General features: G+C 42.0%; 2 protein-coding genes across 6 annotated transcripts in view; both read left to right on the forward strand.

Annotated features, from left to right (window-relative positions):
- The first annotated feature begins 807 nt into the window (after positions 1–807).
- On the forward strand, positions 808–4,245 carry LOC120958971 (outer mitochondrial transmembrane helix translocase). The gene is made up of 4 exons (XM_040382067.2): positions 808–917; positions 1,011–1,346; positions 1,725–1,963; positions 2,033–4,245. Exons 1-4 carry the CDS (start codon positions 823–825, stop codon positions 2,812–2,814), a joined length of 1,452 nt encoding a protein of 483 aa, XP_040238001.2. The 5' UTR covers positions 808–822; the 3' UTR covers positions 2,815–4,245.
- A 1,935-nt stretch (positions 4,246–6,180) lies between these two features.
- Positions 6,181–16,736, forward strand: part of LOC120956649 (Kv channel-interacting protein 4-like) — an 87,806-nt gene continuing 77,250 nt past the window's right edge. The window contains exons 1-3 of one of the 5 annotated variants that reach the window (XM_049608395.1): positions 6,186–6,323; positions 6,411–6,460; positions 12,771–12,964. The gene's annotated coding sequence lies outside the window, so the exon portion shown is untranslated. Of the gene's footprint in view, positions 6,324–6,410; positions 6,461–12,738; positions 12,965–16,736 lie in introns of all 5 variants that reach the window. The other 4 variants (XM_040378300.2, XM_040378298.2, XM_040378297.2 and 1 more) reach the window with 4 other exon arrangements.

The raw sequence follows: 16,736 nt of genomic DNA on the forward strand, positions 1-16,736 counted from the left end.
TTTAACGGTGTTTTTATTAATGTACTTATTTCGTGCTTGTTTTGACGGGACGGTTTTGGCGAGCCAGAAGAGATGTTTTGTAACAAACTTACCTGCAATCGGATGTTTTCTCTGGTGCTAACTAGCCCTCTTTTTCAAGCTTACGCTCTTTTTTAGCGATTTACGCAGGGCGCTACCACCGACAAACCGACGTGAAACTGGCGTTACAAAAATGTCCCACACGAAAGTACTGTCATTTACCAGTGAGGCGATCACTTCTGTCAAAGTAAGCTCTGTTCACTGCTGCTTCGATGTAAACAACTTTTCTAAATACAAATTGCGAAGGAAGTGTGAGGCAAGATTTTGTGAGAATTCTTGGACAAAACACCCAGGAAAATCATTTTATAAGTTTCCAAATCAATGCAAAAGATGTGAGAAGTACATAAAACAATTCGCATTGGAATTTGCGAAGAAAAACAAAAAGGGGGTTTAGCAGTTTCTTCTCTGTGTCAGTGTAGTAAGCGAATCATTATAGAGATGGCGCTAGTGTTTAACGTATTTTCATTTGAAATAAGGAGACAACTTTTGAAGCTCATTTTGTTCGAAGTGTCACGTCGGTTTGTCGGTGGCGCTACTACACGCTATACAACGTCTAACCAGTCCCACATGTTTGTTTATGTTTTTTTTACGCGTCCATGGGACAAAGGTGATCGAAGTGTTTGAGGTGAAGACGGAGAAGGGGAGCACAAACGCTCACTTTGAAACGAGGACTGTAGGCGAGTAAAGGAGGGGTACAGAAAATGAGTGAGATGCAGCAATTTTTGAACGTCAAAAACCCTCGCCATGTTTTACGGGTCATGCTTCATTTTGACAGCCACAAAGACAGATTGCACGAGACAACAAGGAGAAGAAAAAAATAAAACAGCAAAAATAATCAGGTGTGTGTGCAAAGGGAGAAAAATCGAAGCAGACAGAAACGAAGCAGAAAACGAAACGTGTTTCGTCATAGGATTTCTTCTGCGCCTTTTTAGAGTTTCGGCGAGACCCGTTTCAAACACTGATTCAGAGAAAGAGAAACACAAAGAGACAAAGGACGATACGCATACCAGCGGCGGTATCGGATCAGCAAACAGCACCAAGCAGCACTACGCAACCCAGCAGCAGCAGCAGCAGCAGCAGCAACATCAACCAGCAGCCGAAATGTCCGGAGTGAACCTATCACGCAACGAGGTGGTACAGTTTGTGCTGCGTATCTCGCTGCTCTCCATCGTCACCTACTACTCGGCGAAATGGCTCATCCGCAACCTGGACCCGTCCAACAAGAGCAAAAAGAAGGCGATCGAGCATGCGGAGGAAATATTGCGAAAGTAAGTGTGCAAGCATGTCCAAAGTCCCCGTGGCGACGGTCCCCGACACAAGGGGTCATCGCGTGTCGAGTCACTAGTTCGGTATGGCGCCTCCGTCTGCTGGTCACAGTTCAGGTTGGGGGAGGTTGATTGATGCCCCCGACATTAGGCGCGGGGTGGCTATTTTTACTAGGGTTAAATGTCGGACGAGACTTGGCGCACAGCCTTGCTCCGTTATATAACGTGGTTCGAAAAGGCTATGCGCAAAGTGCCCACAAGGTTCGTGTTGCAGATGTCCATAAAAGTTTTATTTATTATTTTGAATAATTTTGAGGGTTTTAATTTTTTTTAACATTTTTAAAACGTATTTAATTAAATTTATTATCTTTTCAATTGTAGGCTAAGCCCAACGATGAAAAAGTCGGCACTACAAAATCTGAACGAGTACGAAATGGTCATTGCTTCGCATCTGGTGGTGCCAGAAAACATTACCGAAAGCTGGGACAGCATTGCCGGGCTGGATGATGTGTGCCAGGAGATCAAGGAAAGTCTCGTGTTTCCCGTCTGCCACCGGGACATGTTTGCTGGCTCGGCACTGTACCAGCCACCGAAGGGAGTGCTTCTATACGGTCCACCAGGTAAGGTCATCGCTGTAAGCCATTGTTTTGTGAAAATCACTGAAACCATTCCCCTTCTTCAAACTGCAGGCTGCGGCAAGACACTGATCGCGAAAGCGACCGCCAAGGAAGCCGGCATGCGCTTCATCAACCTCGATGTAGCGATGCTGACCGACAAATGGTACGGCGAGTCGCAGAAGCTCGCCTCGGCCGTCTTTACGCTGGCGGTGAAGATTCAACCCTGCATCATCTTTATCGACGAGATCGATTCGTTCCTGCGCGCCCGCAACTCGTCCGACCACGAAGCGACGGCCATGATGAAAACGCAGTTCATGATGCTGTGGGACGGGCTGAACACCGAGTCCGACTCGACGATCATCGTGATGGGCGCTACCAACCGGCCGCAGGACCTGGACAAAGCCATTCTGCGCCGCATGCCCGCCCAGTTCCACATCGGGCTGCCGAACGAGGAGCAGCGGCACAAGATCCTGCAGCTGATTTTGGCCAACGAAAAGGTTGCGCCGGAGGTTGACTACCTGCAGCTGGCCCGCAAGACGAACGGATACTCGGGCTCGGATCTGAAGGAGGTGTGCCGCAATGCGTCCGTCCACCGGATACGGAAGGTGATGAAGAACAAGGAAATAATGAGCGCGGTCCGGGCGGCGGCCAACAGCAAAGCACAGGCGAACGGCACGGCAGCTGGTGGATCGCAGCTACCGAACGGGTTTAATGGGGTAACGGCACAGAACGGTGGTTTGGAGCTCGGTACGCCCGCCATTACGATGGAGGATCTGGAGGAATCGTTGCGCAGCATGAGGCACTCCAAGTACACGACCGGTGTGCTGAACGATGCTAGGATCGATTTGGACTAAAAGTGTGGTTGGAAGACTTGGGACTAAACCAGTCAGCCGGCCCAGACAGCTAAGATTTAGATAGTCGCAGATTATCAGATAAGTAGGCAGTGACGCCGGTAGAGATAGAAAGCACATTCATTGCAGGGAGTGTGAATTCTTATTGGAAAATGATCATACTATTCGATGGATGGTTGGGGTTGGGTTTGGGATGGACAGACGACGAGCTATGGCTAACAGGCTAACCAAAATGAGCATTAAATTATCAATTGTTAGTAGACACGAGGGTTTGATCGAATATGGAGGAGCAAGATTCGTCGCGTGTCTGTGACGAATTACAAACGCAGCAGGTTTATGCTGTTAAGATCCTCTCCAAAGGAAATGTTGATTTTACGACTGTTGTTCTAAACTATATTGAATGTAATAAGCATTATACACACACAGCACCACCACCCCGATTGTTGCAAACCCAGCAATACACACCAAACAGCAAATACCGTAGAATGTGGAGAAAAGAGCATAAGTGTAGGTCGTGTGCCGTTGAATGTAGAACATAATAGATACATAGAACCCGGGGGAGAATACAGCAATAGCACTTGGTTGCATACGAACCCACGCGAGACCCCCCGCATAATCGCTTCAGCCGTTGTAGTTCAGTTAGCTAGCTAGTTAGTAGTGTGTGATGATTCAGCCAGATCGTGTGTGCGTGTGTGCGCGAGAGTGTGTATAGGGATTAGGTTTTTTGTTGTTGTTGTTTTAGCCAGCATTCTTCTTTTTAATTTTTTTTCGGTTTTCGGCGTGAGCTGCTTGCGCTTTTGTGTTTTCATAAATTCCTTAATTCACTTTCCTTTCATCTCTCGGTGGACGATTCCGTTCGATGGCATCTTAAAACAAACAATCGCGTAGGTTAACATAAGTTTTGTAATTGGATAACACCGTTGTAGATACTTTGAGTTTAAGGCGATGGCGTACAGAGAGATAGGGAAAGGGAGAGAGATACACGAGAAAATGGGAAGAAGTCAATATTTAAAAATAAAAGCTAAATAAAAAGTTATTGAAAATCTAAAAATGTATTTTTTTGGAATAATCATAATCTGATATTTTTTGAAATAACCTGCTTTAGCTCAGGGCTTGGCAAAGTGTAATCTACGAAAACAGGTATTCTTTATTACGCTATTATTGGAGAAAAAGGAATAGAATAGAGAAAAAGGACAGCATAGTTTCATTGTAGATTTTTGCTGAATTTTTCCTAGATTGTACGATTTGATTTTAATCAATAAGTTGCATTATTTCTTCTCAACTGATCAACGTACTAAGTGATTGCGCTTTTTACACATTTTCCGATGATTTATTAGATTTGATGGATACCTTACAGGCTGCACTTTTTCAGTAATGTCTTGCTGTATTTGGCTGAATATAGTCAAACAATGATTAATTTTATCTGTACATAGAGTTTCAATATTGCATTTCAAGCATTTCAACAAGTTGAGAAATCCTCGTTGAGAAAAAGCTGCTTCATTATGCAATCAGATCAAAATCCCTGGGAAATATATATATTTGTAAAGTCAATGTTCAATTTGTGATTTGCAACCACGGTGACAAATTATTTGTGCTAAAAACCTTAACAAACAAGCATAACAATGGTTTTACAAATTTCCGAATTAATGTTCATATATTTGGCGATGATGGAATATTCCTGCGATTGTGCAAGAATAGTTTTGAGAGCTACTCTTATATTATTTAAATATTAAAATCATGATTTTTTCGTGCAGTTTTCAAATGTTCGGGAAAGACAGACACCTGATATGGGAAAGATGGACACCATGAAGGGGTCTATCTTACCTGTACAAAACGTTGGAGATTGAAGAGGTTTATAGTATTTTAATATATCCAATCGATTACCACGTCCTGGTACGTACATAAAAAAAGACTTAACCGATTGCAACAACGATTCATTAAGCAGTGAATTTAATAATTGGAATAATAATAATTGCGCCACTTCTATCATTTGTAGAATGCAGAATCTAATTGCACATCTATTCCTGAACGATGTCATATCAATGCTTCACCTTTTTATTGCTTAAAGTTGTCGTGACAATATATTGGATTTCGTGTAGTGCCTCATCAGCGCCGAGCAAGTAATAACGTTTCTCTTGCTGCTGGATGGTTTATATCTTCGGGTTACCCTTATTTGACCAGTCTGAAAAATCAATTCACCTCAAAGAACCTGTCGCGACGTACGAAGCTGGGAATTTACAGTACCTATATAGTTCCGGTACTCAGATACGCCTCTGAGACATGGACACTGCAGCGTATCAAGCTCGCCAGGCTCCGGTGGGCTGGCCATGTTGTACGCATGGAAACGGACGACCCAGCCCGTAAAGTCTTTTCACGCCGTCCACAAGGACAGAGGAGGCGTGGTAGGCCCAAATTGAGGAGGCAAGATGGGGTGGAGGCGTCCGCCATTAAGGCCGGGATAACGGACTGGCAGACGAAGGCGCGAGACCGCGAGCTGTTTCGGACACTCCTGAGGCATTCTAAGACCGCAAAGCGGCTGTAGCGCCGGATAAGTAAGTAAGTAAGTACCCTTATTTGATGGAATCTATTAATCACAAATTGATATTAGAAGTAAAAATAATCAACAAATTCGGTGTCCATCTTTTCTTACGGCAGAGTGTCCGCTTTTCCCGCTTTTTTGTAAGGATGCTGAAACCACTAGAAAACAAGATTTTTTTAATGCTTTCATTCTCGCCAGTTTTTTGCTTATTAATCACTGTATAATAACAACTATAATTATTTCTTCTAAAGTAAAAATGTAGTTTAAAAATCATAAATTGCACTAATCTGGCCCCGTTGATTAAAATAATTGCCGACCCCTGCCATCGTTCATTTAGTGAAACACCATGCGTCTCCATTCAAGCTTCATCTTTATGTTGATTTAAATCAATTAGTCACACAAATATGATAACAACTGTTTCTTAAGTCTGTTTTGCCACAAAAGAGAGAGAGAGAGAGCAAGAATGAACAGGACAACTTTATCTTTCCCAAAGGAAGAATAACGACACAAATCAAACAAAAAACACACACAACCACACGCAAAAAAAGCAGGGCCAGGAAAGAAACAGCAACAAAACCTCGCTAGAGGTCAAAGGAACTCCCAGCGATGACACTTTGTCACATGTGCTCCGAGGGCAGATGGAGTAGCGTCCCTGGGAAGCGCGCGATTCGTGAAAGTGAACGCGCTTCAAAGCTTGCGGATCGCAGTCGGCACTGCACAAACACCACCAGCCGTGCGGAAACTCTCGCTCTCTCTCTCTCTCACGCTCTTTCTGCTACGCGCAAAAGCTTCAGCCGAAGCACAGCACAGCACACCCGAGCCGAGGCCCGAAGATGGGCACCACCAGAAAGGTCCTTGCCGACCGCTGTCGTCGTTAGAACGCGTTCGGCATCGTAACTGTGCGGACATTCCTCTCTGCTCGCTGGTAGCAGGTTGTGCGGTCTAAATCCTGCCCACCCTCCGCCACCTTTCAGTGAGTGTGTTTTGAATACGCCAGAGTGTGTGAAAGTTCAACTGCTCGTGTCCTTTTTTTCTTCTTTCCTTTTATCGATGCGCCAAGATTAAGAAGCAAAAGAGGTGGCAGTGTTCGTGGTGGAAACTGTTGGAAAGGTGAAACGCAGTGCAACATTGTGTGACTCTATTCCCAGCATAGCGTTTACCGTAAATTGTATCATTTACCCACAAAGGGAGGGAAGCGGGGATGAAGAAACGAGTGGCCCGTAACAGCTACCCGAAAGAAGCAAACCCCCAGCCAGGCGCAGTGTGTGTGTTTGTGTGCGTGTGTATGTGTGCGACAGTCGTCTCTCGCAATGTGCGCGCCATTTTCCCGTGCTCCGGTGGAAGTGGCAGCCAGGCCTGCTACGTGGCTGTCAAAAAAGCGTGGAACAATAATATGCGCTACACACACAGCTGTTTGTGTGTGTGAGTGTGTCTGTATACCCACACACACACACACACACACAGACGGTGGTGGATATCAACTCAAGATTGTGGTGTGTGCGCACCCCAAGGATTCATAAGTTGGCGTTGAAATCGTGTACGCCATCGCGTAGTACAATCGTGTATTGGTCTTCCTTACGAAAAAGTGGACAAAACGTAGAGGAGAACTAAAAAAGAAAAAAGAAAAATTCGTCCCATGTGAGCGCTGTTTTTTTCTGTGAGTGTGTATTTGTGCACGTGTCTGTGTGTTCGATTTCGTCAGTTTTGCAGTCATTTTTTCTGTACTATGGAGTTTTTTTTAGCTCAGAAACGACAAATAACCGATTTTGGTGGCTGATGGCAAGGTGGCAGTAAAAGTGTGTGACTTTCATCCAAAACGATTAAAGTACAGTGCGAGTCTGTGTTTGTGTAGGAAGGGTTGCTTTATACATGTTCGAACCTCAAACCTTCGGTTGCTGCGTTTGTGGCAAACTCACGTGGCGCGTTGCTGAAAGGTCGTAAGCACACACACACATACTCACACACTTACGCTGTGCGCCTTCGAGCTGAAGGATCTCTGGTGATGAAGGCGTCCGGCTGTCGGTAGCAAGGATGCTGCCACTGACGGCTTATTGACAGGTCCCGCTCGTTTGGTGTTTTGGGGGGCGGTGGAAGGTTGATTGTGACGCACTGTTTCGCAGTCCATACCTTGCCGTAGATTAAATTCCATCGTGGGGAAACGGGGAAAAGGAAGCCCCCCCCCCTCCTGCATTGAGGCAGCCGAGACACATTCCATTGTGCCGACGAGCACCCGCACGGAGTTAATTAAAGTTAAACCTTTATTTTTGCTTCGCCAAACAAAAGCGCACGGATCAAAACGGGATTGAAGGCTTCTTTCGAGGTTTTGCTATCTCTTGATCCGGGCAGCTGCAGCTGGTGCTGCCAATTATCTTTGTAGTGCGCTCTTTGCGGGTGTCCGTTGGTTGGTTGAAGTTCCCATCCGGGGGAGATTGAATTAAAACAAGGGATGCACTAATAATGACTTCATTTGCCGTAGGTGGTGACCTTTTCTTTTGATGCATTATTGCCCTCTACTGAATTCCATGGGATGCTTTCACGTAAGAGAGCGAAAGCTGTTCAAACGAACTCAACTCGCTTAGTAGCTCTTAATGCTTTCTATACTATTTTTTTAGAGGTTAAAAACGACCTAATTATGTTAAACCTCCGTTTTGGAGAGGGTTTTTTTTTGTGCTTCTCAGTTTGAGCGGAACATAATTGAGTTTTGGGGGAATTATCGCACACATTATAAAAAGAAGCCCCGCCACAATCTCGTTAACAGCGTGGCTGCTGCTCCTTTTGTGTTTTATTGTCCTCTTTACATGTTTTGCAGATTAAAAAAATAAAACATGAGCCAACGACAATAGAGCAGGCAATTTTGTCGCATTTCGTATGCAGTCACTGTGCGCCGGATAGAAATGGCGTGGTTCACGTGCACAACCCCCCGGAAGCGTGTATAAGATATATATGTGCGATGTCACGAATGAGTAGCCCGCCACCGTAGCGTAATCGGCTGCAGCTGCAGGGCCGTTTGCTTGCTTTTGTGCCTTCCACCACATCAAACTACGTTTTTCCGCTCTGCGTGAGATCGGTTCCAGTTGCAGAAACGAGGCCCGTGCGCCTAAAAGTGCGCCTAAAACCGTGAGCTCAAGCAAGAATACGTCACACACACACACGCGCATGGTGGATATCAAAACAATGTACTCTGGTGGCTCGCACCAACGTCATGACACAATCTCGGCTAAATCGAGGCTCTCCATGCCCTTTTGTGCCTTTTTGTGGGTTGGTTTTTGTTGCTTTCCTCAAGTGTGGTTTTTCTCCATTTCTCCGTTGTCCGCGGCTGCTTGCCGAGCTGTTCATTCTTCACCAAGCCGTACCAAACGGCTGGGGACGAGCGATAACGAAAGCTGATGGCAATCGTTGTCAACACTACGTAAGGCACACACTTTCTCATCTCATCGCATGCTTTGTTTTGCTGCTCCAGTCGGCAAGACGCGCCACGCCAAGGTCGAATCGTGCTGGCAAGCTTTTGCTAAATTGGGAGGATGATTTCTTTTCGTGTTTTTTTGTGCTTTTTGGTTGGATCGTCACTACCGACGTTCAGTTTTTTTTTCTTTTTGGGAAGGGGTTCAAGGCACGTTTGCACGGTGGGTAGAGGAAAGTTTGGCGCGAATGTTTTAAAAACAATGATACTTTGCATAGCTTTTTGTTTAACCACAACATGGTACTCATGTGTCGTTAAATTAACTTTATATTTTTAAGAATATAAAGTTAAAAATGTTATACCAAATTTATTTTGATTCTTTTTGCATTCTTTATACTAAATAAATTCAGTGGAATTGGAACCCTTTATAATCCTTCATATTTGTATCTAAATAAATACATAATTAACTAGTTTAATCCGTTACAATGACTCACTTGTTATACGGGAGGCTCTTTTTCATACATTTTCGATTATTTATTTATTTATTTATTTGTGAGTTTGGACTAGCAGTGGGTGTTAATATGTCACCTCCTTTACACTTTTCAACACTTATACACTGTCCCTTTTGGAAACATAGGGTTTCTCACAATTTATTCCAGTTCCCATAATTGTATGGTTGGTTCCCATAATTGTATGGTTGGTTTCCATGTTTTTTTGTGTGTTTCCACGATTTTTTGGCCGTTTCCCAGATTTTTTTGGTTCAATTGTATTGATTTCCAATCGAACGACATCAATAAATTATGGAAAAAGAACCAAAATTCTATGGATATTGATGAATAAATCGTGAGACGAGCCCACAAAATCATAGGAACTGACCAATAAATCGTGGAAAACCCTGCAACTTGATATTTACCGATTCTTAGTATTGAAAGTCTCGAAATGATCATAATTTCTTATCGGGAATAAAAATAAAATTGCTCGATATGCGAGATTTTACTCGTTAAGAGGGGTATTCGTGTAGCATTAAGATTTGCTCGTTATGCGAAAAACTCTGTACAAGGGAAACACGTTATAAACAGTCTACTGTACATTGTTGAGAATACATTACAAAAGCACTAAATAAAATGGAATTTACTATCGTCCAAAACTACATACATAAAGAAAAAAAAATGCTTCCATGTCAATTATGTTTTGTAGACAATTGGGTTTTTACTTGTATTTTTTATGATTTCAATAGGAAGTCTATATCTACGTGAACCATCGGGTACTTCCGTTGATTCATTTGATTATTTCATACATTTGTTTGAAATGTATTCAACATTGTCGCTTGAATTATTATGTGTTTTTATTAAATCAACAAAAATTAAACTAATTGATATAAGATAGTTTTTCGTATTATAACGCATACATTGACAACATTTCTCTCAAATGATAAAGGAGACGTTAAGGAGCAAGGAGGAGAAAATATAGAAATAATGTGAAGATCAGAATTGTTTGCATTCATCCTTTGCTGTTGATGCTTAACCTGTGTTTGATGTCAAACTTTTTAGTATCTATTCAAACAAAACCAACCTGTCCTTCGATGTTACTAAATGTCTGCGAGGTTCAAAAGAATATACTGCTTTAGATCAGACATGTACAAAAATATGTACTTAAACAAAAGGCTATTTAGGAAGCCAATATTTAGGATTGTTGTGCTAAAATTTTGAAATTTTAAAATTTATACTTCGTGTGTCGTTGTGTGAAATCGATATATGAGGTTTAAAGAACTGCCCAGGTAGCCTCCAAGTTAGCATATATCTCGAGAATTAAATATGAATTATTAAATTTCTGAGTAAGATCGTCTGGCCACTGAGGTAAAGTATGAGTGAATTTCATCAACTACTTTGGTTATTATAATGTTATTTCCATGTTCCCCAATTTTCACACCATGAAAAATGCATGGTAGACAATTTGTCGTGAATTATTTGTTGGAGGTTACTAAAAACTGTCGATACGATTCTAGGTCCAGGAATAAGTCCATAATAAGGCTCAACTGCGACCTGAGAAAATATTTTCAACCGTAGTTCGGCCCGCGACCCAAAACGATTTTGTCATCACTGCTTTAGATGATAGCAACGCTTATTTATATCACCGACAAACCGACGTGACACTTCGAACAAAATGAGCTTCAAAAGTTGTCTCCTTATTTCAAATGAAAATACGTTAAACACTAGCGCCATCTCTATAATGATTCGCTTACTACACTGACATAGAGAAGAATCTGTTAAATCCCCTTTTTGTTTTTCTTCGCAAAATCCAATGCGTATTGTTTTATGTACTTCTCACATCTTTTGCATTGATTTGGAAACTTATAAAATGATTTTCCTGGGTGTTTTGTCCAATAATTCTCACAAAATCTTGCCTCACACTTCCTTTGCAATTTGTATTTAGAAAAGTTGTTTACATCGAAGCAGCAGTGAACAGAGCTTACTTTGACATAAGTGATCGCCTCACTGGTAAATGACAGTACTTTCGTGTGGGACACTTTTGAAACGCCAGTGTCACGTCGGTTTGTCGGTGTTTATATCTCCTTTATTTTTTTATGTATGTAGGCTACGAAGGACCGTTAATAATCAAAAATAAATACTGAAGTACTGAAATTTTAAGAAGTAAATAGCAAAAGGTTGTATGAAGCAATACTAGGTTAGTTTAAACATTAGCTTTTAATGTATAAACATGTAAGGTAATTCTAGTGTACTTTTGTGCTTTGAGTTGTTAGGTTTGGATGTTATTTCATAAACATAATTATTAATATGCAAAGCAACTTATTGTGCTTTGTTGGAATCTTATTTGGTTTCTTTTTATTTAAGGTATTTTGAATGGCGCTTAAAGAAATATTTTGTGTTTTATTTTAGCTAAACTTTTGTATTATTTTTCATGATATTTCGATGTTTTATAACCATTCTGGAAAACAATGCGAACATTGTGCAATGTAATCAACAGCAAAAGTAAAATTAAAGAAAATAATTATATTTTTATTTCAAATGTAAGTAAAACTAATAATAAATTCAAAATATTTTAGCTTTTCAATTTGAAACTTTACAGCGATTTATGCTTATTTCCTTCGATATTTCCTTTGGACTTTTCATTGTGCTTAAGGGGTTGGAGCGGAAGGTGGACAAAACGCTTTATTTCCTCCCCTTTAACTTTAGGTGACGCTTGTGGCTTTATTTCGCTTAAATCTTTTTTCTACGTTAAGATTACATCCTCCAACTAACGCACGCACACTGACACTGCTCATGGAATCGATGATCACAACAACAACAATCCCTGTGGAAAAGCCAAGACAAAAAGCCCAGCTTGGTTGGTTTTCGCTCGGAGCAGCAGCGCCGACGACCGATAGCGTCAAATCACCGTCGGAGTGAATTTTTCACAGTTCTCGCGTTTTTTTTGTTGTTGTTGTGTGCTGCTCTTTGCTTGTCTTGGTTCACAATCCGCCCCGGGGGGTCCCGGTAACCGGAAGCTTAAAAGCCAATGAAGAATAAATTACGACAAGGCTGTGCTTTTTCACTCCGTTCAGCCTTTTCGGGTGGCACTTGTCTGTGTCGTTTCGTTTTGCTTGCGGAAGAAAAAAGGAAAACACTTCTTACTGGCCGCCGGAAAATGGGTTGAGAAAATTGAAAATTTATAACCTAATCCGCTGTGATTTTAAAACAAAGGATACAAAAGGATAAGATTAGCATGAAACAGTGTAGAGCCGGTTCCGTGGGAAAAGGTGAAATGAGTGTAACGTTTTGACACATGTCACAAGAAATAATGTAACTGCCACTCTGCTTGAACTTCTGATGTGGAGCTCAGTGTGTGTGTGTGTGTCACACAAACTTGCCCGAACCAGCATACAATTACACTACTCCCAGGGTTGCAAAATAACCATTAGCAAACACAACGACGTAGCGCTGCGGTACCGCTTCCTGCCACCTTCCATCCTTGACATTCCATCCCCAAGTGCACATTAACATCAATTTTCTTACGAAACAGTGATTGTGTAAAACTGTCAGCAGGTGTGTGTGTGTGTGTGTGAGTGCTCGTTGATTGGAAATTTTTGCACCACGTGCAAAAGCAGTGTGAACCGTCCCTTCCGGCAGCGGTGTGAAACGTGGACGTACTGTGGACGACAGCGAACAGCGGCGAGCTAATAGCGACGCCGTGCCCAGGACAACCTGCATCGAAAGGTAAGCCAAGACAGGCAGCAGATGGAAAAAGTTTTCCCAAATAACTACCTCAAAACCATCCCTTCCCTTTGCCCCTTAAACACACACACACACACATACACAGGTGATATAATAAGATCTGGTGGGAGGAAACCTCCGGTGGCATTAGATTGTTACTCACTTCCTGTCACTGCAGGCTTTGCTTCTTGCCAGTCTCTTGCCAAGGAAAACACGCCCACCAACAGTAACCTGGGCCGGGTGGCTCGTTACTGCCTTGCCGAGGCTGACATTATGCACAAGATTTTATGATGCGGGCGACCTGTCCTGCGACCCCGTCCCGAAACTCGTCGCTAAATGCTGCCGGTGCCCCTTCTGGTGCAGTAAGTAACGTTGATTGCAGATTGCAACTGCACTGCCGGGGCAAATTATACGCTCCTCCTGGGGGTTTAGTCCGAGCTTTGTCGAGCTGTTTTTCTTCTCCTTTCTTCTTTTCAAACCACCTTTGTTACTGCTCTACGTATCTGTGTAGGTATTTTTTTTGGTTTCGTTATCCCTTTCCTGCTTCATTATTTTACCATCTGCTACACTGAAGCGGGTGTATATTTTAGAGCCAGTGCACGAGCAATGAACTACCGGATGAGCTTTCCTCCCTTTTTTGCTCCCCCCCTTTTCCCACCATGGTTTGGGGTTTGGGGACAAACGATACGACCTTCCGAAAATCGCAATCGCATCCTCTGCACCGTCGTGAAAAACAAACGAAACGCAGTCCTCACTGGTTGATAAGTTTTTGTGAGCCCGGCTGGCTTGTGCTTATGCATCACAAAATTCCACCGCACTCAGCTCGGGGTCCCGCTGCTCGGGTATTAGTTTTTGTTAATTTTAAGTCACTTTAATTGTGTGTACCGAAACGATTTCCATTAAAACAACTTTCGTGTCTCGGTCGTGCTAGTTGAGCGAGGCGACCGAACGAACGAACGAACGATCCGACGGAGTGGATAGTGTGGGATGATCAAAGTTTTAAATGAATAATTTACGAGGTTTAGCGGGTGATGTGGTCCTGTTTTTTTTTTGGTTGGTTGAGAGACAATCGTAAATGATGATGATTGTGCAGGTTGTGGTACTTTATTATCGTGAGCGTTTATTGCCCGACGGTATAGAACTGGAATTGTTGGTAGAGTGCAATTGATGGTAAAAAGCTGCACCTTGACATTGTTATCACACGTTTTATAAAAGTAGCATTGTAGAAGCAATTATCAAATTTTTTTATTTCACTGGTATTAAATGTGCAGGAAGTAAAAATATTAAAAAGTTTAATATTGATATAAAATGCTAAACTTAAGAGATAGTTTTTAAAATATAACCGTAGTCGATGTAGTCCGGCTTAAGCCTCTTATTGGCTTAACTTACGATTCTCTATGACTCATTACTTCATTCATCCATTCATGCATTTTATCCGAACTTTTAACGATATAAGACCAAAACAAGCACCACTTCTCCTATTTTGAGGATAAGGATTATGCAATAATTCCATCAGGTATGGGGACCGGATTGTTACAATATACCGGATTGTTACAATAAAATATAAATAAACTTGCATTCAAACTCTGAATAGCCTATTTGAAGAGCGTTCCCAATTTTTTACCGTTAAAGTTGTTAAGGTCGGGGGACACTGCCCGTACTCGCTAGTGTAATTTAGATTTTCACTAGCGCATCTTGCGGCGGCTGACTGAAGCATTTTGCTAAACAATTAGGAGTCGCTTCAGAAAATATGTTATTTTTCCATGTTTTGTATTTTATTCGGACGAGAAAAGTTTCGTAAAAGGTATGTCCTGCACGCATTGCATCCATATTCATGACAGAAAACGATGGAAAAACTATTTAATTTCAAGATTTGGCGTGACCATTCCCTCGATGACCAAAAAAAGCTTCCAACAGCCGCCGCCAGCTGCGCTAGTGAAAATCGAAATTACACTTGCGAGTACGGAAAATGTCCCCCGGCCTCTATGTTTTGTTCGGTAGATAATCGGATACTTAAAACATCTACATGAATACTTACACATGAATACTTTAGGACTACTGTATGCTTAACTAATGTATGCGATTGACCGGCCAAGTGTAATTTTCATAGATTGCATACTTGCATAGTTGGTCATAGCTTAAAGGTATTATGGCCGGGGGACATTGTCCGTACTCGCTAGTGTAATTTTGATTGACACTAGCACATCTGGCGGCGGCTGGTGGAAGCTTTTTTGGTCATCGAGGGAATGGTCGTGCTGGATCTCAAAATAAAGTATTATTTTCATCGTTTTCCATTGCGAAAATGGATGCAATGCGTGCAAACATGTGTATTTACCTTTTACAAAGCTTTTCTCATCCGATTTAAGTAAAAAACATGGCAAGATAACATATGTTCTGAAGCGGATCCAAATTGTTTGGCAAAATGCTTCGGCCAGCCGCCACCAGATGCGCTAGTGAAAATCGAAATTACACCACCGAGTACGATCAATGTAGCTCAGCCTTTAACTTTAATAGGCCGTCGAGAATTAATGCCTAAAGGCCGGGGGACACTGTCCGTACTCGCTAGTGTAACTTCAATTTTCACTAGCGCATCTGGCGGCGCCTGACCGAAGCATTTTTCCGAACAATTTGAAGCCGCTTCAGAACATATGTTATTTTTCCATATTTTTTTTATTGAAATCGGACAAGAAAAGGTTTGTTCAAGGTAGAGACGCATGTTTTCTACGCATTGCATCTATGTTCGGAATGGAAAACGATGAAAGTAATACTTTATTTTGAGATTTAGCACGACCATTCCCTCGATGACCAAAAAAGCTTCCACAAGGCGCCGCCAGATGCGCTAGTGAAAATAGAAATTACACTAGCGAGTACGGACAATGTCCCTTGTCCTTAATATACTGATGAAAATTGAACACTTTAAGCGCCATACCCGGTGCAGTTTATTCGATAGATAGGTCAGTTCCTAAAAGTCCGGACTTAATCGATTCGGAAGGTGCTTCCGTAGCAAGGTCTTGACTACCTTATTGCGTGATATTAGTAAGTCTTGCAAACCTTTATAAGCTGGCATGATACCGCAAAGGTCTTTACACCTAAAAGAAGAAGAAAAAATATGTTTCCAATTGAAATTACTCCTCAATAGCTTCTTCTGATTCTCGGTGACGATGCCGTATCTGCAGTAAATTTTGTTTCTTACCTCTCGCTACTATTTCGTTTGTTGGGAGTTGCTGAGATGAAGTATAGAGATTAAGAGAGAAGCAAAACGAACGATACTGTACTAATGTTGTGATTAATGCGTCTAATGACCTACGCATTCGCTGTGGCTGATTGTCGAATTTAAGTAGAGCTGTAATGATCATAGGAAGATTTAGCAAATTCGCTCGATTGCAGTCGATGCATGGGGCTAAATTAGTTTTTTTTAAGTTTTAAGCTGATGACAGGACATTTTCTGTAAAAAGTGAAAAAAAATCTATAGCAATAGTATTTTTGTGAAAAAACAAAAGGTTAATTCGTCTAGACCAGCGGTCGGCAAACTTTGCTACTGGAAGAACCAAATTGTACAAAATTTTCGTAGAGTTTCATACGAAGAGCCTAAATGTTAAACAAAGATCAGCAATGTGTGAAAGTTCTATGAAATATATGAACTGTTATATACTGTTATTAATATATGAAGAGCCACCATCTCGATATCAAAAAGCTGCATGCGGCTCGCGAGCTGCACTTTGAGATCGCTGGTCTAGACAAAGACTGACTAGACGAGTAAATAGAGAGCTCCAGA

The sequence above is a fragment of the Anopheles coluzzii genome, chromosome 3, assembly GCF_943734685.1.
Source record: "Anopheles coluzzii chromosome 3, AcolN3, whole genome shotgun sequence".
Taxonomy (NCBI): domain Eukaryota; kingdom Metazoa; phylum Arthropoda; class Insecta; order Diptera; family Culicidae; genus Anopheles; species Anopheles coluzzii.